The 24954-nt window shown below is 38.7% G+C and overlaps 1 protein-coding gene across 5 annotated transcripts in view; it reads left to right on the top strand.

The window, feature by feature from the left end:
* Positions 1 to 24954, top strand: part of CUNH11orf74 (chromosome unknown C11orf74 homolog) — a 79819-nt gene that overhangs the window by 14833 nt on the left and 40032 nt on the right. For 3 of the 5 annotated variants that reach the window (XM_004627301.2, XM_023710410.1, XM_023710409.1), the window contains one exon: positions 8331 to 8486. The exons of the other annotated variants lie outside the window; for them this stretch is intronic. In XM_004627301.2, the coding sequence (XP_004627358.1) occupies positions 8354 to 8486 (133 nt within the window). In that variant the 5' untranslated portion in view covers positions 8331 to 8353. The remainder of the gene's footprint in view (positions 1 to 8330; positions 8487 to 24954) is intronic. 5 annotated transcript variants of the gene reach the window in all.

Genomic DNA, 24954 nt, shown 5'->3' with positions numbered 1-24954 from the left:
TCTGCTGCAACTGTTAGAGTTGAACCCTTTGTGTCTCTCTGGCAAGATGTTCTGCTCCTGAATCAGCTGGGTGGGTCTTGCCTCTAGCCTCTTTGCAGGGCGTTTTGCTGAAGGGTTCTGCGCTGGGTCTGCACTCTGGGTCGAATGAAGATCCGTGGGCCCTCAGTGGTCTAACTCACATGCTGGGCCTGCACTCTGGGTCTATTCAGGATCCAGAGGGCCCCTGTTTGTTTCACTCGGTAGGCCTGCGCTCTGGGTCTATTCAGGATCCAGAGGGCCCTGGGTTGTCTCACTCACTCACCCAGCCTCCGCTCCTGCTATTTGCCTAGTTGTATATCAAAGATGTCTATGTTTCTTTTTTCTGCTTCCTTTATAATAAAATATATTTACCCTGCTAGCTTTCCTATTTTTTAAAAAAAATATTTTATTTATTTATTTGGTACAGGGTCTTGCTACACAGCTTGGATTTGTAGTGATCCTCCTGTCTCAGCCTTCCCAGAGCTGGGATTATGGACATACATTACCATATCCGATTTCGGGGTAGGCACAGCATGCCCAGAGTTCGGAGTTAGGCATGGCATGTGGTACCAGTGATTGAGCCCAGGTCCTTTTGGTTGATAGGCAGGTGCTTAGACCATTGAGCTATCTCCCCAGCCCTCTATGTTTTTAACAAAACTTTAGTTTTCTTTAGCATTTTAATTTTTATTAATACATGTTTACAGTACACAATGATTACATTTGTCATGGATGTTGATACAGGTGCATAGCACTCCTTGATTATTTTTATCCACTTTCTCCCCCTTACCTCTGCTTCCCTTTGTCTCTTGGTTCCCTTCCCTACAAAGATGCCTTGTTTTCTTTTCTGTTCTTTATCCTTTCTTTTCTCCTCCCTAGTTCCTTCTCTCCTTTCCACTCTCTTCTTTATTGAGATGATGTTTCACTACACTGTCCGGGCTGGCCTGGAGCTCTCAGGGTACTTGTGCCTGAGCTACCAGGGCATCTGCGATTGCAAGTGTGTGCAGCCATGCTTGCTGCTTTACTGTGTTTTTATTTTTCTTATTTCTATTACTCTCTTCATTTTGAAATACTTTCACTCAATTCTACATTGCTCCAATTTTAAATTAATCATGGAATGGATCATTAGAGTCATGTCTGTTGAAAATGATGTATATTTAGTATATAAATTATAACCTCTTTAGGGAAGGAACTCAATCTGTTAACACAACAGTTGTGATATCTATTCATGATGAGCATGTACTGAACCACATTGTAAAACTACTTGCAGTTTTTAGTACAGACACGTTCTCTTTCTTTTCCTTAAGATTTGTCAAGGAGAAAAGTATGGCTCTAAGAAATCCTACTTCTAAGACATCTGCATCTCTTTTAAAGCTTCATATTCAGCGCTAATCTCAAAAGCTTTCTTACCTCTCCTTGAATATACCTTTTAAGAGTCACTGCAGAGGACTGGGCTGTACCTAGGGAAATTTACATTAGAAATCCAAATACTTACATCAACTTACTTGAGATATTAAAGCATTTCATACCTTTTACATGTTAGAAAAATGCTCATCAGTAGGAGTTTATACCTTGAAGTGCAGTGTATTCTTTGAAGGTAGAATTGTATGCTTTTGTTTCATCTTGATAAACAAAATAATGAAAGTTTGGGTTCTTTTCTATTTTATAAGATATGCTTTGTTTCACATTTCTGGCTGCTTCTTTATTCCTTTTATCTCTTCCTTTGTTTTCTTGGATGTATTTGTAGATCTCTAAAATAAAAGCATACATATATGCTATTTAAAAAAAAATCTTTATTTTGTACAGGGTCTTGCTACACAGCTTTGACTTATAGTGATCCTCCTGTCCCAGCCTTCCCAGCACTGGGATTATAGGCATGTGCCACCACATCTGGTTTTGGGGTAGGTACTGCATGTCCAGAGTTCAGGGGCAGGCATGGCATGTGGTACCAGTGATAGAACCTGGGTTCTTGCGGTTGATAGGCAGGTGCTTAGACCATTGAGCTATTTCCCCAGCCTGCTATTTTATTTTATTTGGCACAACCAGGGATTGAACTCAGGCCCTTACGCTTGCCAGGCAAGCACTTATTCCACTTTGCCATCTCCTCGGCCCACTATTTTTTTTTTTAAACCTTTATTTTTCTTCAGATTTTTAATTTTGATTAGTACATGTTTGCAGTACACAGTGATTACATACATAATGATTACATTTTTCTATTACTGGAGTTTGGAATGCAGTTGGAGGCCTCGGTCTGCCCATCCATGGTGAAGTCACTGCTTAATGTTTAATTTCTTGCTGGCTTCACGTGTACTGTAAAGTTCGTAATTATGGAGGCTCATTATTGTTTATGGTGAGAGAACTACATGTTAGTGCTCACCATATATTGCTAAAAATGCCATCTGAAATTTTTTTCCATGATTCTTTCATTCATTCATTTGTTCATTCATCATTCATTCATTCATTCATTCATTCATCCTGTAAGATTAGACCACGTTAGTGTCATGTGTCTCTCAACTCAGAGAATCTGAATTTCTGTCAGTGGATTTCTTTCTTACTTAATATATGAAAGACGTAAAAGAAATCAGAAGATGTGGAGTTTTATAATTCAGTCAAGGAAGAAGAAATCAAATCATCTTTTCTGTCATGTACCCGAATCTGTGTAGTTACAGCATTTGCAGCGCAATTTAGTCTTAACCATTTACACAAATAGGAAAGCACAGCCAGCCAGTGCAGTACCAAGGTTGGCTGAGTCATTTCCCTGGGCAAGGTGCAGTATTTTGATAACTTCTCATCTTCTTTCCAGCATAGCAGTAGATTCTGATCAACTCACTCAATGACTTGCTTCTCTCCAGGTTACCACTGTTGCCTCTGAAAGTTGTATTTTGCTTGCATAAGTTGATGAAGTCAGGTCTTAAAAATGAACAACAAAGATGTGCTAAGGCAGTTGTGAGACTTTGACATCCTGAATTTCAGAATGGTGTGTGTTCAGAGAGTGCACAACATTAATTACCTCAGATTACTGTTGGTTTCATTCTTTCATTATAGAAAACAGGATTTCTGGATGGTTATGTGACTTTTCTCCTTGTCTCTCAGTGGTAAGAAAATCGGGGTCCTAACCAGGCTCCTGGCCTCTAGGTGGGGTGCAGTCATCTGCACGGAGGCCTGCACACTCCCTGCATGGCCCTCTGGGGGCTGTGACTGAAAGCATTGCTTGTGATGTCCCGATAGATATTTATATACACTTACCTGTCATCACAATATGCTCTGGGTCTTTCATGTGGTGTTCAAAGTCTTCAAACATGAAAACCAAACCTAGATAATGGACTTGTTATCTAAGCAAATGTCTCTTTTTCCTTTTAGAAAAATATTTCATGATGAAAACACAAACGTATGTGAATGGTAACTGAAAAAGCTTTGCTTCCTTCTAGAAAACCACTAGGATTTGCATAAGCCACTGGACTGTCTGCTAAGTGATTCTCTGCTTTGTCAGTCCCTGGGGACCTTTAACATTAAGTTCTTGATGTTATTACAGAAAAGGAAAGCTCTAAATTTGAAGATAGATATTTGTTAAACTTCAAGAAATAACAGGTGTAAAACTGGGTATTCTAAAAATCTTTATAAAATGATCAATAAAATTGTATATTATAACTGTACACATAAAATTAAAAAAAACTTTTAAGTTTAATAGCAAATATCCTGTTATTTATTTGCCTTTGGTAGTACTGAGTTATATTTAGAGTAAATATTCAAAAATGTGCCAATTTGAGGATTGGGAAGAAAATGTAAATACATTTCTATTATCACTCTTAACATGTTCCAAAGACAGCAGTACAAACATAGCCTGGGGGCCGGGGATTTGGCTCAGCAGTAGAGCGCTTGCTTAGCAAGCTGGAAGCCCTGGGTTCAGTCCTTAGCACCAAAAACAAAAACAAAACAATAAATTTCTCCTACAAAACAGTTCAACCAAAAAAACTCTCAAAAAAACAAAACAAAACAACAACGACAACAAAAACAAAGAACAATAAAATAGTCTGATTGCTTCTGTTTGGTATTTATTCCCTGAAGTAGAGGCCAGAGATGGTTTGAAGAAAAGAATGGTATAAGACATTGTTAGAATTTTGCTAAGTTCCAATTCTGGAAAAGTAGATTGATGTTGAAATTTTTATAAATAATTACATGTCTTACTGGTAGTAAAGTAATAGCCACCTTTGAGGTTATTTATTGGTATTTAGAATGTGGAAACTGCAAACATAATTCAGTAAGCATTGCATTTCATAAGCCTCGCATTGTTCCAGATAAATTTGCATAAACTGTACCTGATAATTTTTCATATAACTAACTTTTCAGGTATAAGTAGCTTGAAACAGTTTGTTTCTCTTGAAGACAGTACTAGATACACTTGTCATTTCCCCTCTGTCTCTTATGACACCATGTTTCATCTTGTATTGATTTATCCTGGGTAAGTATGCATTTAAAGTGAGAATGGCTGGAATCATAAGAAATCTTCGGACAGACAAAGGACAGGGTGCCGTACTAAGGTTGATTCACCACCTCCATGTTCACTGCTAACATTTCGTAAGGCACACATCCTCCTTACGACATTCTTGTGAGATACATGTGGCTTCGTAGCTGCTTATTGAAAGTCCCTGGGTTCAGCTGTGTTCCAGAATACGCAATGCTTTTGGAGTCTAGAAGGGTAATTAGTGCCTGTGCCTTGTGATGTACTGCTCTCCAGTGGGGTCCGGGAAGCTCCTCATCTGCAAGGCTGTTAAGATTTCTGCAGGGAGACGTGAATAGTTGCACTGCGCAGAATAAATAAAAACCATAAATACACTCATGTTAATTCAGGTTAGGGCTGGCCACCAAAGGGGTTTGAGCCTCATCTTAGGAAAACATTTGTTCTTTTCCCTCCTTTTTGATCTTTTGAAATTAAGGTAATGGAATTAGAAAACTGCACTATTACAGTCTTTTTATAGTGGTGAGGGAACCGAGGTCTAGAGAAATCAAGAAACTTGGCCATTGGTATGCAGTAAGGGGCGAAGTGGGGCCGTGACCGTGTAGTGATTTGAAATAGTAGTTAGATCGGTACATACTGAGGTGGTGATATTTCTATGAGAACTCATTAAATTAAAAAGCTACTCAGCCTCTAGCACCAGAAGGAATTCACTTGTAAAGAATAACACACATAATATTGTATTATTCTTGGGGAAGATTTCTATCATTGTCTATAAACATTAAAAAGAATGATTTAGAAATAGATTCCCTAGATTCTTGACAGAATATAACTCTGATGAGTAGGATACATAGGGTCATAACAAGTAAGAATACCTTTACTTCTTTACCATGCACGCATCTGTGTTATTTGTATTTTTAAGTGGTGAATACATTGTAGAGGAAAAGTGGGAGGAAAAGTCATGACAGGTACAAATTTTTAGTGTTGCTTCAGGAAAATGGAAAGCTTGGTGCCCTGCGTTCTTGTCATCCAGTACCCAGAAGCCCCGCTTTTCATTGTCATTCATGTATTACACAGGCTGCTTGGGCAGTGTAATTATTCTGCTGTTTTCTGTAGATAGCCAATTTTCTCAAAGGTGCAGAAGAATAGCATTTCATGCAGAATGAATGGAGCTTAGTGAGATGAAATATCACCCGTGAAATATAAAGTTCAAGCTGTGCAAGGGTTGCGGCGTTGTGTCTTGGCCGACAAGCCGTTAGTTAGCAGGCTGCTGAGTGATCTGACAGTGTGAAAGGGCCACCGGCAATGTGAATGTGATCTTTAGCTCTGTCCTAGGAGTCTAGCATTTAGACTGTGGCTAGCAGCCAAGTCTCACCCATGTATCTAGCCATGGCTGGAGTCACGCCTCCACTTCTGGAGGCCATAGTTCAAAGCAATAGTTTAAGTAGTTTGAAGCATAGTTTAAAGCAATGTGAAATCTTTGCTGGGCAGACTGGTTGGGAGGTTGAGGGATTTGAAATCATGCGATGGTGTGCTATGGCATGTGTTTGGATGTCCTTCCCATCATATGTTCATAGGTGCGGATTTTTCAAAGGTAGTTGGCTCTAGGATATGTGCTGCTGGAATTGAGTCATGGTGCAGCGTGAGGATCAAGGGCACTAGGATTAAGTAGCCCGGATAAGATATAAGGACTGAAAGGGCTGTGGTTGACCTCATTGCTTTGCTACCTCTGCCCACCATGAGCTGCTTCTCCTCTGGAATGTCTGTCTGCCACTCACCCTTCCTTGGAGCCAGCCAATTATGGACTGAAACCTCTACAAACTATGAGCTAACTAAACCTTTCCTCTTCTAGCTTTGGGTGTTGGGAATTTTTGTCTCAGCAGTGAGAAAAGTAACTAAGATACAGTGGCACATGTGAAATCAACATCGAGCTTAGCTAGGTATGTGTCAGCTTCTAGCAATATGTGACTGTTTTATGTTGTCAAATGAGTAATTTTAGTCCAGTGTTGATAGACTGCCAGTCTCTGCTGCAGCCTGAGTGTCGAGTGTTTAGGGTACAGAGATGAGAAGGTGTGGATCTTTGCCTTCCTGGGCTCTTGAGAGTACAAAGGTCAAAGCTGTGTGCTCAGCACTTCAGATAGCTTGAAAGGTAATAGTACACATTTAATCCAGAGGTAACACAGAGAAATCGCAGCCAACTCTTCCTGTGGTGGTGGGTGATGGGGTGGGCGTTAAGTCCCTCAGAGGGAACCTGAACTCTGAGCTGGGTTTTCTAAAATGAAATGTGTGTTTCAGTGGGTGTCTTTATGAAGTGTAATAAAGAACACAGTGAATGTTGCTGCTGAGAATCACCCAACACAAACGCAGGCTCCTAACACATTGTGTTTTGCTGTCATCCACCTTACTCACCAGCGCTCACATCGTGTGGCTGCTCAGTCTTCTCCAAAGTCAAATGACCATGGAAGGTAAACATTTTGAATGAGTTCAGGGCATCAAGACCGAGGGGTCAGCACAAGTAAAGATGCTGCAAAGAAGACTTCTGGAATTGCTTCAGAAAGCAGCAAAAATGATGAGATAAATTGATCACCATCAGAGGAAGTGTTTTGAGGGGGACTATTGTCTCTTATTGTAATAATTTAAAATATTGTATGTATGTTTGGAGTAATATTCACTTCTTTGGTAATACTATTTGGAAGAATTTGGGGTCTAAGAAGAATAGAAATTAGTACAGTTTCAAAGGCTCAGGATCAGGTGGGGTAGGGCACAGGGAGACAGATTTAGCATTGATTTTAAAAGTTCTTAATGGAGCTGTAGAAAGGCTCTCTAGAATTTCCAGTCCTCAGAGATGTGAAAACAGAGGCAAGGCAGCTTTTTGTCAGTCACAGTGCTGGAGTTGGTCACACAGGACAGAAAGAAGCAGAAAGAAGGGTTTACTTCAGGTCTGAGTCCTGGAGTCAGATTCCTAGGATTGACTTTTCTCCTTGCTGGCTCTGTGTTAATAAATTTTGTCAAAATTAATATTTAACATTACTGTGCTCAGATGTTAGCACAGTAACACCTGGTACTATGTTAAGTCGGTCACTAATAAATCCTGGATAGTACTGTTGTCACTGGTGGTTAGTTGATGTGTGCTTTAAAATTCCTCTTTGATCAGAAAATCTGGGACACCACTAAGTTAAAGGATGTGACAGGACAGGTAGGTTCTCTTATGTGGCTAGGGCCACAATGTTGGCTATCCTTGTAGCCCTTCTTTTTCTCTGTTTTCATCTGCCAACTTAAGTTGTTAATCCTCCAGAAGAGAAGCTTAATGATATTATTACCCTAAAACATAGGCTATTGAGTTTATACAAAATAGTTAGCATAGATATATTTTCTCTTAGTTCAGTGAGAAGAAAGTTTTGAACTAATAGTGTTTAGACAAGGTATCATGTCTGTGTCTTGTCCTATGAATAACTACTATGAAGACAACAACATGCAATGTATTAATTATTGTAACTGTCCTACTAACCTGTTTTGAAACTGTCTTATTGCTATTTCTTTCTCAATAAAATTAATATAAAAATAAAATTCCTCTTACTCCAACCTGGAAATTCCAGTTGTGTAATTGTGTGACAATATTCTTGTGAGTTTAGAAAGTGGTAATGAACAAACAAAGGCAAAAAACAGAACTGGTACTATGAACTCAGCAGCAAAGACTGGAGTAAACCTCTCTCTGTAGTTGAACAAAAGAACATTGCTTTATGTAACTGTTAGTAACTGTCTTGCCCTGTCCTGTCTGGATCTTCCACAACCCACTCAGAGTGGTTTTTCAGGGCTGATGCTACCTGATTCTCCATAGCTTGTGTTTTTCTTTATCTTGTAGCTAAAGTGGCCTTGTGCATAGAAATGCCTGCCCGAGTACCGGGATCGGAGATAATGGATGAAGATCGAGTGATGGAAGAAGTCTTAGATAAGTTTGTTAATTCTCATGAGCAAACCTATGAAGAATTTTTGAGCACGTTCACTCATCTTTCAAAAGGTAAAATGGAGGAATAAACTTTCTAGACCAGTGGAGATAAAAACTATATTATACATCTATACTATATGTACTATATTATACAAAACTGTATTACTACATTTACTTATGTTGGCGCTACCTTGTAAGAAAGATTGTTTCATTAGCATTCATGCAATTCTTTGATCAGGTAATTCTTATTAGTAAAACTGATGTGTGTAAATACCAGTGCTTTACACATCTAAGAGCTATGTTATGGGGTCAGAGCCACTGAACTTGTCAGTTAAAAATGTCCTGAGAGATTATTTAATATAATCACCTCATTGTATGTCTTCCGAAGTATGAAAGAAAGGAGTCCTGGTTGTTAAAAGAATATTTAAAATATAAATGCTGCACACATTTGGGTTCTTGCATCACTACTTATTGGCTATGTGATCTGGGTATGGAGGGCAGTTGATTAAAATACTAGCTCATAATAGCTCGCCCCTCTTGCATGTTGATAGAGGATGGTTGAGGGAATCCTTGGGAAATTGAGCTCAGTGATTAGCACGTAGGAAGCCCCAAGGAGCGCTAAGTGTTGTGATTGTTATGAAGGGCATGCTGATGGTGGTGGTGGCGGTACAGACCATCATGGTGCTGTGATTTCTCGAGATAGAAAACACCGCCTTGGACCTGTGCTAATGATCTGCAGTCCAAAGGCCAAGCCCATCCTCTCTTTCTTTTTGTATTTTACTTGCCTCATACAGTGTTATGTCTTTAATTAAGTCAACAATCGGAGGTTGGATAATTTTACATGGAAGTCTTGATTTGTGTCATTTAGGGGATGAAGTGAGGTATGATTTTTCTCTTGGCACTGTCAGCTGGAGCTTCCTAGCTTGGCGTGCTGTCACAGCCTGAAAGTAATTGTGTATACTGCGTGCTTTGTTCACTTACGTGGCTCTCCAGGCACTGGAGTTGTAATCTGTGTTCTAGGTTCTGCCTCAGATTGTTATCGTCTTGCTCTCAGCCCGGTCCTTTCTTGGCCATTGGGTCTGCTTGAGGTCTCCTTGAAGACTTTGGTTCTCCAGCTGTGCATTAGACTCACCTGGGGAGCTTTTGGAATGTAGTGATACCTCAGTGCTCTTTGAAGCTCTTCTAGGACTGAGCGATTGGAGTTTTTGAAGGCTTTTATGACAGCTTTATTGTGTACCCAAGGGTGAGGACAGAGAAGTTTGTAATCTCTAAGCTCATGGCACTGTTAGGAAACCTGGTCTAATGCTTGTAAATTGTGATTCATATATTCTAAACAAATATAAAAGAAGAGTAGTTATATTAAACATGCAGAGTATAGGCTGAGTGTCCGTAATCTGATAATCTGAAATGCTTTAAAATCTAAAACTTTTTGAATACCAACATGGTGGAATGGGTAGAAAATTCCACACTTAATGTCGTATGACAAGTCATAGTCAAAACATTGGTGTACCCCTTCCCCCCAAAAATGTACAAAATTACATTCTGGTTAAGGTATAAATAAACACGAATTAATTTTATGAATGTTCAGATTTGGGACCTATCCTGAAGATATCTCACTATGTGTATGCAGGTATTCCAAAATATGAAAAAAATCTGAAACTCAAAACATTCCTGGTTGCAAGCAGTTTGAATAAGGACACTCAACTGTGTGTGTCAAACTGTCAACTCAAGGTGTGTCAAACTGTCATAGATCTCAGTTTTCTTAGTTTCTTTGTGAATGTATATATGTTGTAGAGCTCTCTGAAGTAGAGCTTTCTGAAAAATCTTAATAATTTTGAAAATTACTCGTATGGCTGATTGTATTTCTGTACCATGGGATAGTAAAAACCTTTTGCCAGGAGTTTGGTTTAAGGAGTCCTGCTGTATCTGTTTTGGGGATGAGGAGGTGTAGTCTGGTTGCAGATTGTGATACGACCGCTGCATGCAGAACACAAACTGTTTGCAGATGTAGTGATTTCATTTTGAGCTGAACTTAGGGCCTAAAATTGAGCTGAAATAAATGATGATGCCAGCCACATAAAACTGTATCTCCAAAAGCACACAAATTGTTTTTTCCTTTCAAAACGTCCCTAGGCACCAGTTCACATTATAAACTAATGACCTAAAAAAATTCATCTTAAAGCATAAAGTCTTGCCAGTACAAAAATATGCCTTAAATCAGAAGTGTCCTCTTTTCCTCCTAAACATTTCAATATCACCTGAAAAGCCAAACAGGACTTAAGGACAGACCTAGGTGGTGAGTGATAGCCTAGAGATTTGATCTAGGTTACTATAGTCAGGTTTGTTTGAGAAAATCCTTAAGTTTCCGCCTTTAAAATTCCTATCACATCCCCGACTCCTTGCTTTCTAGCCCTTCATTTGTTTCACTGTGTTGGTGGCTTGCCTGATTTGCCACGAATCTTTTCTTCGTTAAAGTGTTTATCATTATGCATACTTACATATATTTTCTTGGTAAGTTCAGTTTCTCAACTCCATTACCATTTCTACTGATTGACTGTTCTATTCATTTTTATAGTAGTTATATGCCAGAATGCTTATGGGATTGGCTTTCTTTCCAAGAGTGTTAAAAGGGTCAGTAATCCTATTAAAAATATTTTCCTGGAAAAATTAAATTACAGTCTTATTGAAAGAAATTCACATTATCTCTGCAGACTCTTAGGAAATGGCTGGAAACCTAGTATTTCAGTATAATTCTCATTACAGTACATATATATGATCATGTTTTTTTCTCTTTTAAAAGTCTTAGGTTTTTAAACTATCATCACATATTTGCTAATAAATACAGTGTTCCATCAAAATGTTTAAAGAAATATCATTTATTAGTTTTGAAATGTTATGATTGAATTCTCAGTGTTATCTTCAGTTCAAGAGGATAAATTGAGTTCTAAGATATGTGTTAGAAAAGCAGAATGCAGATTTTATTTTGTCATTATTGGTAAATACATTATATTGTTGGCAATGTGGATAAAGTTAAGTGCCAGATCCCAATTTTCTTAGTTTCTTTGTGAATGTATATATGTTGTAGAGCTCTCTGAAGTATCTTGGGGAAAAGGCTTCTTTCCTCTTAGCTACATTTCTGTCTTTCTCTTAGATTCTAAAAACACAGGTGTGACTATTTCTATTTGTTTTTTCATTAATGCAGGCATTCATTTATTCCTCTGTTAGTTGTCTGAGCAACTTTCTGTGGTCTAGGTATGATTTTAGGGGGTGAGGAGTCAATGACAAGCAGGGAGGAAAGAGCGGGCTGGCCAGACAGCTCATCATATTAAAACACCTGCTTAGGCAGACACAGGGACCAGGGTTCGATCCCCATCGTGCTGTGCTGGACCCGCCCTGGGGGCCAGCTGAGATGGCGACTGAGACTAGGAGTGGTGATGCACACCTGTAATCCCAGCACTTGGGAGGTTGAAAATAGGAGGATCACTGAATCCAATCTGTGTAGTGAGACCCTGTACTAAAATACGAAAAAAAAGAAAAAAAAAAAAGAAAGAAAAAAAGACCAAGGAAACAAAGATAAGTTGGGTATATAGTTTTTATTCTGAGGTCCTTATCGTACAGTGAGAAATAAAGAAACAAGAAGGAAATCAAACGAATGTATGAGTACCAGCTTCGCAGACAGGCCCTGTACTCTAAGAGCTTATAGGAGACCCTCCAGTTTGTAGTTGGAGGAGTGATAAAGGTTCCCTATCAGCTGGCTCCCCTCTCCGATCGCCAACATCACCCTCTGCAGGTACTGGACTGGCACCAAGTCTTAAATTTTCAAAAGTATGAGGTAAAGAAAACTCTTCTCATAAGGTACCTAGCCTCAGGTATTTTATTACAGCAACAGAAAACAGGATCCAGATGAGTCTGGGATAACAAAGAAACATAACTTGCCTTGTGCTCTGAGATACTGGGGAGAGCGGGGAAAATTTTGACAGATTAAGACCTGAAGAACAATGCATTAGAATGCTTCCATGTCCTGGCTTCTGTTGCTTTTAGTGCATTTTTTTTTTCTACAATTAGAATTTTATTTTATTTTTTGTTTAATTTTTTTTTTTTAGGTGAGTTTTCTTTCCTTTTTTTTTTTTTTTTTTTTTGTTGTTTGTTTTGTTTTCGGTGCCAAGGACTGAACTCAGGGCTTCGAGCTTGCTGGGCAAACGTTCTACTGCTGAACTGAATCCCCAGCCCCTACAGTTAGAATTTTAAATAATAGGTCTTCCAGCTAAAGATGTAGCCTTGCTTCAGTAAGATTTAGAATTACTTCTGAACTGCTGGAAGAGAAAGACAGTTTCTTTTTCATTTCCTTCCACAACAGGATAAGCACACGGCCTGATACTTGAAGCATTTGGTCTGACCTTTTAGAGCAATGGCTACTACTCATGTTCCTCTTAGAGTGTTGCCAAGAAGCCAGTAGCTTAGAGACTGACATTGCATCTAATGGCAGGGTTGGGGCGGTGCTAGAGAGCCGTGGTGCTGAATGGCGAATGTGGATGTGACTTGTTCTCCCGTGGTTCATGTGCTGAGGAGTTGGTCCCTGGTGTGCACGTGCTGAGGTAGTGGGATCTTTGAGAGGTGAGGTCTGGTGCAGAGCGATTGTGTTGCTGGGACTACTGCATTCAGAAGGTGTTAATACTGGTCTATGGAGTGATTTAGTTCCAATCACGTGGGTTGATATAAAAAGAGAAATGCTAGGACCTTCTTGGCCTGCCTTTCAATTTCTGTCTTTTAATGTGAGTTTTTTGCACTTGTTACTGCTGTAATACTGTCTGCTGCAAGGCCTTCTCTAGTTCACCAGCATTGCCCCAGCAGGTACTGACATCATGCTCTTGAATTTTCAAAAGTATCAGTGAAATAAACCTTTTCATAAAGAATCTAGACTCAGTCATTTTGTTATAGCAACAGGAAACGGAATGATGCAGAAGGTTATAGCAATTCCCATTTCTTGTTCTGTCTGTCTCCGTCTCTGTCTTTCTATTCCTTTCTGTCTTATATTCATGTCCATATACACATCCCCATACCCACCCCCTTATTATCCTTATTGTGTACTTCAGGCTAAATGATTACTTTTTATGAAAGTTGCCTGTCTTACCAACTATCTAACTTAAAATAGTTTGAAAATTGAAAGGAATCTACTGTGATTTTATGATTAAATTTTAAATAAACCTTTTTCATTCCCTCATTTCTTTTTTTAAATAATTTTATTGAGAAACAAATAGCAATGAGACAGTTTCAAAACAGATTAGTAGGACAGTTTCAATAATTAATACATTGCATATTGCTGTCCTTGTAGTGGTTATTCATAGTATAAGATGGAGACATGATATCCTGTCCAAACACCTCATTTCTTTCTTTAAAAAAATACGTGGGATTTAGCTTTCTGCGTTGGATTCACCTCCAGCACTTCCTAAGATTCTATGCATTTCTATATTAAGCATATAACAACAGATTTCTATGCACAGTTGTGCTTACTTACTTTAACCTATTTTATTATGTGCAGATCAAAGACTTTTTGTTTCAGATTTTGACATGCAATTTCATTTCTGGTTTCTTTGTGCTATTCTCATTTCACTTGCAATACTTTATGCTTTTAGCATTTTATTGTTCTGTGAACATAACTTTGAAAAAAGAAGTCCTGTCAACTCAACTTCCCTTTTTTCCTTCATGCTTGTTATTAAGTGAATTAAATTCCCCATCACGTAGAGCACTTTGTGTCTAAATGTTCAGGACAAGTAGCCATGCTTGTGGCTTTATAAATTGTTGGTCGTCTGGCTTCTGATAAGTTAAAAATGTTAGAATTTCAAAATAACTAAATACATTCCAATTTTTTTTGCAGTTTAATAATCTTACGCAGTCATAGGAAATTTAATCTGTATTTACTTTATTCACATTTAATATCTAAGGAGCTATGCTAATGCTCTATTGCCGTTATAAATTTCAGGAATCTATGGTTACCATCAATTTGTGCTTGTATAGGTGTGCTTTGTCCAATACAGTAGCTGCTGGCCATATTTGACTGCTAAGTAATAGAGAGGTGGCTTTTGCTACCCAGAGCCTGAGTTTTCAATTTTGTTTACTTTTAGTTAATTTAAAGGTAAGTTGAATAAATAATATTCAGTTCATTTATCGGAAAAGTCTTAAAGGTGTTTGGGACAACTTAGGTTGGTAAGTCAACTTTTTAGGTGTACATATTATGAAATCTAAGTAGAAGTCAGGTTATTTCTGATGAACATTTGGCATTTGCATTGTGATATGCTATAATTGTAAAGTATATACTGGATTTTGAAGACAGTATAAAAATAGGATGTAAAGGGACTTAGGAGATAGCTTGGTGGTCTAAGCACCTGCCTGGCAAGCTCAAGGACCCAGGTTTGATCCCAGGTACCGCATGCCTTGTGGTCCCTGGAACCCGAGGCATGCAGTGCCGGCCACCAAAACCCGGTGTGTTGGTGCATACCTGTAATCCCAGTGAAGGGGAGGCTGAGGCAGGAGGATCACTATGATTCGGAGCTGTGTGGCGAGACCATGTACCAAATAAATACATAGATAAATAACTGATTTTAAAAGAATAGAATGTAAAATATCTTACTGGCTTTTTGTATTGCATATTGAAATGAGAATATTTTGGCAAATTGATTTAAATAATATTATTAAAATTCACTTTTACTTCTTTTAAAATTTTTATTTAATATGTCTATTTGGAAATTTGAGACCACATGTTGTTTATGTTATATTTCTATTGGATATGTGTGACATAGACAGATAATTTGCAAACTTGGCTGCCTGTTGGACAGCTTTTATAATGGTAAGCTTTTATAAAACTACAGACTTGGAGGTCTGTTTGAGGCTTATGAAATAAGTCCCTGTGGTAAAGAAACTAGGTATTTTTAATATTCATAAGACTGTAGATGTTTCAGATGTATCATTATTTTTGAGAACCACAGGCTCAGACTACAAATTCTTATAACGAAGGACAAAATACTGCCAAAATACTTAAGACATTACTTTACATGTACTTTAATGTTAAGACATTAAAGACATTAAAATACTACTTTAAGACATGAACATTTCTGTTTAAATTGTAGAATTGGTGGGACAGCCGGTGCTCTGTATTTTAGATTTTCTGGATGCATTCCCTTGCCTTCTTTTTGTGCTAGGGATTGATTCCAGCACCTTCACAGTGAACTTCAACCCCACTTCCTTCTTTTTTAAATTTTTTACTTAGTGATAGGGTCTCGCGAAGTGTCTAGCTTGCCCAGGCTGAGCTCAAATTTATGATTCTCCTGCCTCACCCTCCCGAGTACTAGGGTTCCAAAGGGAGTAGTAGTACCGCCACTAATGACCGCTTGGAGCTCAGCAACTAATGCCATTGTGTAGCAGAAACTCCCTGGTGCCAGGTGGAGAGCTGGCCATCTGTACCGTCGTGTTTCCCACAGATATCTGGCAGTGTGTGATTGTGGGGAAACCATTCATATTATTACTGATAGAAGCTAACATTTACTAAGTATTCGGTAGGCTGAGTACTTCGTGTGGGTCATCTCGGTTAATCCTTACAATAATCTAGTGTGTGTGTGTGTGTGTGTGTGTGTGTGCACACATGCACATGCGGGCACACACACACACACACACTGCATTTTACTTTTTATTATTTATATTTTCCCCAATAACTTGTTATAGGCTGAGTGTATATGTTAGAGCCCTCCCTCTAATGTGCACCATATTTTGAGACAGAGCCCTTTAAGAGGTAATTAGGGTTAATTGCTTTCCGAGGCAAGGGCTCTACTCCTGTATGACTGGTGTCATTATAAGAAAAGAGAGACTCCAAAACAGGCCAAGTCAACAGAGACAGAGCCAATAATAAACAAAAAGCCATGGAAAGGCACTGTGAAAAGGGAGTCAACAAGGTAGGCCACAGGAGGAACTAAACCCTTGGACACCTCTAGCACTTCAAGAAAATACATTTTTGTTTGAACCGTCCAGCCAGCGGGTTCCCTTGTGGCCTGCCAGGCAGCCTTGCCCGCGGTTGTGTAAGTAGCTGGTGGTAGAGCTGGACTCTTAGAACTAGCGAGTGTGGCTCACAGTCCATGCCTTGAAAAACCTCATTTTCCATATTCCTTTTAGTACAGAGCCATTTGCTCAAGATCGGGGGACACACATGTGGATAAGATAAGCCATCAGAATGACACCCTACTTCAAGGTTTTATTCTGGTCTCTGTAGAGTTTCAGCTACAGAGAGGCTGGCTTCTTGTGCATTTTGTTCACCACTAATATTCTAGTGCCCAAAGTGATGCCTCACACTGTAGGATGAATAGATGGTTGATGAACATTGGTTGAATAAATGAAATGAAAAAGAGGAGACTGGGAGATCAGTAGGGGCTCAGACCAACCCTGAAGAAAATCCACATTTAATGGACAGGCCCAAGAAGAGAAAGAGTACACAAAAGACTGTGCTGTGCTCTCTTTGGGTGTGGTGCTCTAGGTAACCAGGAACTACAGTGCCGTCCGTGTACAGGCAAGCAGAAGGCAAGTCCACACAGTGCAGTCAAATCTGAAAGGCAGAGGCCCAGGAGAGAAATGCCTGATGTGAGGGTGAGCAGTAGGCTGAGGTGGAGTCTAGGTTAGGGGAGCTGAGGAGAAGGGGAGCGATGGGCGAGGCTCAGGGCCTGCAGGTGGAGGAGCGGCAGGCAGGCAGTACTTATTTTGCTGAATTCACCCACCTACAATATTTAAACGGCAATGGGATACCCATCTCTAACAAAACTAAACAAAAAGATACAAAGAAAGGACCATTTTATATCTGTATATACAAAATAGTTAGGATAGGTATGCAGCTACTTTCTCTTAATTCAATGAGAAAGATTTGTACTAAAAGCATTTGGACAGGATATCATGTTTGCATCTTGTACTGTGAATAACCACTACGAAGATAATATGCAATGTATTAATTATTGAAACTGTCCTATTAATCGGTTTTGAAACTCTCATTGCCGTTTCTCAATAAAATTAATAAAAAAAAAAAAAAAAAGAAAAGAAAAAAGGAAGAGTGACGAGCAGAGGATCAAGAAGAAGGAAGTGAGCTGCATCCCAGATGCTTGGCTCAGGAGCTGCCAAGCCCCGCCGAGGCCAAGTGACTTTTTCAAAGCTGTGCGGTTCTCATTTGAGGACTTGTTTCTATTTTTTTCCTTCCTTTGTTATGTTCTGTGGAGAGCTTTGATTCTTGGGTTGGGATTTGGTTTACACTTCTGGACTGATAAATTTTGACTTGTCAGTTCAGCCAAAGGAATATCACAACTCATACTTGACAACTTCTAAAAAATGTAATTAAAACCAAAACCGGTGACAGCACATAAAACAACACCTTTCCAAAGTTGACTTGTTTTGGTCCCCAAAGCTGTTTGAATTTGAATGTTAGAATGCATCTTTAAACTTCCACGGGGGCCCTAGGAGAGGCTTCCCCCAATCTAAAGCATGAATTTACCCTCTGCTGTAGAAAAACACCACAGAGAAAAATACAGAAAGCAGCTGGCATTCTTGCCAATTTCAGAGGAGGGAAGGAATTTCAGTAGAGCATAAAAACAGCTTTTTCTCATAAAAGAAAACACAACAAGAAAAAAATAATCCTAGCTGTGTAGCCTTTTGCAGTTATTTTCTGTCGAGTATTAGAGACCAGAGGGCTTAACATTGTTTTGATACCCTCGCAGCTGGCAGATTGCCTGCCAGCGGCAGTTGGGAAGCCACTGACCAGCTTGACGCTTCCAGGTGGCCCCCACGCCACCTATTCTGGCTGTTGTTATCAGTCATTTAATTCCCTACTGAATACCGAGTGATGTTTTTAGTTCACAGCCCATTTGCAGTGTCTTTCTGTTTCCTTTTTTTCGTTGGCCACATTAAGAAAAAAAAAAAAAAAAAAAGGCAACTCGGGAAGCACTTTGCAAATGTGAATTTAACAGCACAGAGCCCAATGGAAAATAACCCAGAAACTGGCAATAAACTGACCTAACACGGAAGACACTGGGATAATGTTAACCTTAAGGGGACATTTGAGAAGGCCGCATATGAGACCTCATTGGAGAAGGTACTGGACCATTAAAAAATTAATCTGGCATCCTCAGAAAGAGAGAAAGGGAGTGGTGTTAGCTTCAAGCCTTTTAGTGATGTTCTTTGGTAATGTTGAAAAGAAGCAAAAAAAAGCCAAGAAAAAACATTGCAGTTGTAGAAGGAGCATAGACTGAACAGCCACCTGCGTGAGATCTCCTTGTTGTAACATTCCATAGCAGTTAAGACACCGAGGGCCAAATCCTGTACTGACTACCTGGCAGGCGTGAGGCCCTGGGTTTGATCCCCAGTACTATCCCCTCGCTTCTGAAATGTTTTGAGCAGACTGAGCTAGTTTGTAACAGCCTCTTGTGGAAGAGCCGTACAGCATCAGTAGCTTTAACCTGTTGTTTCCCTTCAGAGGGAACAGCTGCAAACTGTAATTAAGCAATTTTCGTTTGTTTCTCTATTTCTTTTGTCGTCAGTAAATCACTACACTGAGGGAACAAATTGACAAATTATGAGACACAGAAAACTGCTGGTTCAGTTGCAGAAGGAAATTTCCCTCCTCAAATTATGACAGATTTTGAGCTGATCGAGTCATTTTGCCTTAGGTCTATTAGCATAAATCATCAGCTGTGGTTGTTACAATTTATGTTCATTCCCAACATGAATATCTGGTCCATAGATAATCGTTTGTTTTTCACATCTGCGGCAGTTTAGGTGTAATTGGATAAGGAAAGAAAATATATTCGAATCTGTACAACATATTGAAATATAACCATTACGTTTATTTTTGGCAGTGGTGTTAAAGCACACTATTTTGTTGCAATAAATATCTTTTCTAGTGTGCCTTGTTGGTCAGATAGGAAAATTAAAAATTGGTTTGTTTTTAAATAAAAGAATTTTCTTTAATTCTCTGTCTTTTCAATTTACATACATTATATATGGCATATTTCATATGCACATATAAATTAGAGAGTTGGATTTTCATAGGCAAATGGAATTTTAAACTTTTATAGACCCTAAGCAGAGAGCCACTAAGAGTTAAATTTTTTTTTTTCCATTTATGTATTTGGTACAGGGTCTCACTACATAGCTCGGACTCATAGTGATCTTCCTGTTTTTAGCCTCCCCAGCGCTGGGATTACAGGAATGCACCACCACACTGGACTTGGTCGCCAGCTCAGTGCACCCTGGGGGGGTGGGCCCAGAGCAGTATTTTGGATGGGAATCGAACCCTGGTCCCTGCATTTGCCAAAGCAGGTGCTTAGTCTGCTGAGCTATCTCACTGGCCCTGAAACAAAGGTTTTTTTTTTGTGTGTGTGTGTGTGTGTGTGTGAGTATTTTAGGGAAGAGTCTACAGGGTGTCCAGGATCTCACTACTAGATCAGACTAATAGTGATCTGGCTGTTTACAGCCTCCCACGAGCTGGGATTACAGGTGCGCGCCACCATGCCCCGTCTCAGTCGCCACCTCAGCATACCCCCGGAGGTGGGGCTGGCACGGCAGGCCTGGGGATTGAGCCCCAGCCCCTGCTTCTGCTTTCACCTTAAACTTTTAAGATAGACATGATTTACATAATCCTGAGTGGTTGCACACTGGTTTGGCTTGTATTTCTTTAACTGGCCACATTACTCTTACTCATTGTGTGAAATGTGTTTTTACTTGAAGGAAAAGGGTAAATTGCTCCATACGAAACTGCAGTGGTCACTGGTCTGTGTGCCTCGATTCAGTTGAGTGGGCAGGTATTCAAATCTGAGTGATTTTAGCAAAATGTCCTTTCAGCCGTGGAACAATAATATTTTCTTTGAAATGGTCGGCTAAACCCAAAGGGATACAAACAGGAGACTTTATTTTAACCAAACTCGTATCTCCCTTTTATGAAAATCAAACCACAGTCTGTCTAGGATGTATTATTTTTGTGTCTTTTTTTCCATTCTCTTTGGATTCCTTCCAGATGAGACAGATGTAAGTGATGCCGCTCCGCCCACTCTTCTCACAGCCCCTGTTCCTTAGTGTAGGGAAGAATCAGACTGTTTTCACTCTTTTCCCTGTAGAGTTTAGTCTCCATTTTGCATTAGGTTTTGTAGTATTATGGAGACTGATTAGAAAAAAAAAAAAAAGATTGTAACCACTCATCTAATTCTTCTGGGTTTCATCTCTAGTTATGGTATTGGTCCAGTTCTCCCTAATGTCCAGGTTCTTTCATTAATATTAACTATTTTGCTTAGTTTTAGGTGCTGATCTAGAACCTGGGATGAATAAAAGAGTCCTTCTTAGAAGAGCTCATCAGTTGATATATTGTTCTTATTTATTGCTATCTGTTTATAAAAGATGACTGGATTCCCAAATGCTCTAGATGGTTGAATACAGAATGGCATTTATAAATTTATAGATTGGATAGGTAAGGCAATGTTAAATACTCTTTGCATAGTGCTGATACAGTAGCACTATGGTTCAGCCTTTGGTTCTGGGGTCTTGGTTTTAGATTGAGTAAGTATGAGTTATTTAGATACTTTTTAGTTCAAGCTATTTCTTATTTATTTTAATTATTAATAAAGGATGTTTTGGAGCAATCTATAAAAATGACAGAATATGATGTTTATGGGACTTTACTCTGTCCTTGACCTGCCCAGATGCCATCCCGTCAATGTTTGAATCCTAGACTATTACAATGTCATTCAGAAGATGCTTTTCTCTCTCTGATAGTTTGATAACTTTAAAGAAGGATTTATTTGTAATGAAGAGGGAAAAATTAATTCCTCTATCTTGAAATTCTTTACTTTAAGGACATTAAAGAGTTTGTTTTAAGTAGATGTATCTTTATGTAGGTAGGCGAAAGGTCAGGTTCTAAGGGTAAAGGAAAGGTTTTCAGGCTGAAGATGTTTAGCTCTATGATGTATTGTACTGTCCTTATATTTCTTATTTTATTTTAGGCAGGGCCATTGTCTGGAAAGGGTACTGCTTTATCTTTGAATCAAGAGATCTAGCCATAGTCCAGGTGTAAAATTTCTTGGGTACTAGGCCTGCCATTTACTCGCTGGTTCTGTAAAAGAGGAATAATTTTGCCTATTCAGTATGTCTTATGATTGTGGTGAGAATTTGATGAAATAGAATGAAAGTACTTTGTAAGTTGTAAAGAGTTACTCAAGTGTTAAGTTTTATGATGAACTATTATGCTATAAGAGAACTATTTATGATATAAAAGAAATATCAAGATTTAATATTAAGAAGCTCTTAAATGTACAGTGTATATGCATATGGTATAATATTAGAATATAAAACTCAGGCAATTATCCTACACTGGCCTCTGGTGGATAGACTAAATACTGTGTCTACACATACCCATCAGGAAAAGTTACTTACGTTCTTTGACAAAGATAAGGTGTCAGATCCTTCTTTTTAAGTATCAACTTCTAGTTTCTATTTCACAAAATGTTTACCTGGGAATCAGTCTTACTTTGTGTCTATATAAAATCATGTTGGAGATGTTCATCAAAATGCATAATCCTACAAAAGTTACATTTTTTGTTATATAGGTCTTGCTTTATCTTGGTCTTAACTGTCCAGCAGAAAAGTATAAAAATGAAGTATAAAAAGTAAAGCCATATTAATATACTGTGCTGTAAAAGGTTCAAGTCAGCAACTTCTAATGTTGCTAGTCCTATGGATAATCCACTACTCTTAGGGACTACTGGACTATATTGGATTATTGTACTGAATTCACTCACCTACAAAATTTAAATGGCAATGGAATACCCATCTCTAATAAAACTAAACAAAAAAAGAGGATACAAAGGAAGGACCATTTTGTATCTGTATATACAAAATAGTTAGGATAGGTATACAGCTACTTTCTGTTAATTCAATGAGAAGAAAGATTTGTACTAATATTGTTTGGATAGGATATCATGTCTGCATCTTATACTATGAATAACCACTACGAAGACAACAATATGCAATATATTAATTATTGTAACTGTCCTACTAACCTGTTTTGAAACTGTCTCATTGCTGCTTCTTTCTCAATAAAATTAATATAAGAAAAACAAATGCATAATCCTAGAGATCTGTCCCCAGGATTGAAGGGAGCAGTTCTAATGGGTGGCCCAGAAACACTGACTTTCAGACCAGCTTAGAAAAAGATGTCCTAAATGAGATTGAGAATGGATAAAGGGAGGTATTTGCATTCTTCAAATTTTATACTCACTTTGGGAGACAATGCAGGTTTTGAAGAATAAATTCTGTAGATTTTATGAAATTGTGACATCCCTACAAGGGATAATTGCTTTACTTTAGCATATAACTTTTTATTTAATATCACTCCTTTATTCAAAAGACATTTTTGGTAATGAAAAGCAATGCCAGGTATAGAAATAGCAATTTTACTGCAGTCTTGTTGATCTGATGCACAGGCTACAATAGAGTATTTTACAGAATTTTAGGATGGGCTAGATTCAGCTTACATTCTGTCTCAAGTCTGAAGGATTGTAGTACTTGTGTCTGTGGGTAAAAGCTACTACATTACTTCTGTTTTTGCCAAAAGATATGTTCTTCATCAACGTTTTGCTATTATCAAGTGCACAGATGAGGCCCTGGCAGGGCCAGACAGGCTGTAGAGACATCATGTTGCCTAGTACTTTCCAGAAGTGCTCATCCCAGTGATTTTCCTGATCTTGTTATCTTTCTTCTGTAAACTTTGTGTGTGAAGATACTTAGTACTTAGTAGTTTTATGATTAGGGTAGTTGATTTTAAAAGAGGGAAATCAACTTTAAATATTAAAGGGATCTTGATTTATAACACAAAATGTAATATATATATATATATATATATATTCCTTCTTCCTTATTTCTAGGAAAAGCTTTTGAGGAAAGAAGATACTTAAGGATGTTGTTCCTAGACTATAGGTTGGAAGCTGGGTTGGAGAAAATGCTGTTTGCTTTCACAAATAAAAGCTTGAACTCCTTTATACATTCACTCACTCATTCATTAGCTCATTTATTTCATTCATTCCTTTTTTTTTTCTTTTTCTGTATTTAGGATAGGGCATACAGGGTCTATAGGTTCTCACTACATGGATCAGACTCATAATGATCCTCCTGTTTTCAGCCCCCAAGCTCTGGGATACAGGCACATGCCATCACGCCCAATCTCAATTGCCATCTCAGGGTGCCCTGGGGCTGGGGCTGGCACGACACTACTCATTCATTCATTGTTCATGGTAGAGAACACAGAGAAGCATCAACCCATACACATACAGAGTGGAACAAAGTCTGTTCTTTGCGGAGCAGTAGAGTGCTTGGCTCCTCCATTAGCACTTAGGGTGAAGATGATCTGTCCCACTCCATGTGAGCTGGGTGGGCTCAGTTGATGAAATGCGTGCAGTGAGTGAGCTATGAGGGGAACCGATTTAAGCAGCTGCTTGGCTGTGTCCTTGCCCTGTATTTAGTTTATTCTTACTGTTTGGCTGGGAAATGAAAATCACTGGAACAAATCCCTCAGACTGAGGAATGAAAGCCATGTTCTCAGGGTGGCAGAGCCCCCCACCAGCTTGGATCATCTTGTGTGGCAGACCCTCTGTGAGAGAAAGAAGCTGAACCCCTACCGGCTGCTGTATTGTGGTGCTTCCTTGATGTAGCACCTTAAAGGATGCCCTACCTAGGAACAGGGGAAGCTATGAGTGTGCCTGTATCTTCTCCCCTACACTGTGGCTGGGAGTACGACATGGTAGTGCATGGTCTTGGAACACATGGAAAAGGGTAGTGCCCGAGGGCTTGCTGTGTGGAAAGGTTGGAGGAATTTGGGATATTGGATGGCTTTGTGGAGCAGAGCAACCATATTAACCCTGTACTTTCTCACGTACTGGTACATGGGAAAGAAATGAAGTTTTGTCTTGGTTAAGCTGTTCTTTCTTCTCTTTTGTGTAGGCAAATTATATTCAATTAGTGAATATAAGCATAATCCTGTGTCTTAGAGGTAAACCGTGGGTATACGCATCTTTTCTCAAATTTTCTGTTTGTTAATATGTGTATATGTACATAATTATTACCTAAGAACACAGGAGGTAGAGATAACCAGAATTTGAAGGCAAGCTTTCTAGTCAGATTGCCCTGAGGAAATCACTCAGTATCTCTGAGTTTCAGTTTTCTTATCTGTAAAATAGGTGCAGTGACTTCTACTACACACACTTGTTAGTAGGACTGATTAATTGCAAATATATAAACTATACACATATGTATTTTTTTTTCTGGTTTTATTTATTTATTTATTTTTTCTTTTCAAAGTTTTATTGATAAACATATAGCAATGAGACATTTTCAAATCAAATCGAAAGTACAGTTTCAACAAATAATACACTGCATACATTCTTCTCAGTGGTTAATTGCTGTACAAGATGCAGACTTGTGATCCTACTTACAAACACCATTAGAAAAAATCATTCTATTCATTAAGAGAATGCAA

The sequence above is a fragment of the Octodon degus genome, unplaced genomic scaffold (assembly GCF_000260255.1).
Source record: "Octodon degus isolate 3935 unplaced genomic scaffold, OctDeg1.0 scaffold00018, whole genome shotgun sequence".
Lineage (NCBI taxonomy): Eukaryota > Metazoa > Chordata > Mammalia > Rodentia > Octodontidae > Octodon > Octodon degus.
This window is presented reverse-complemented; position numbering and strand designations above follow the sequence as displayed.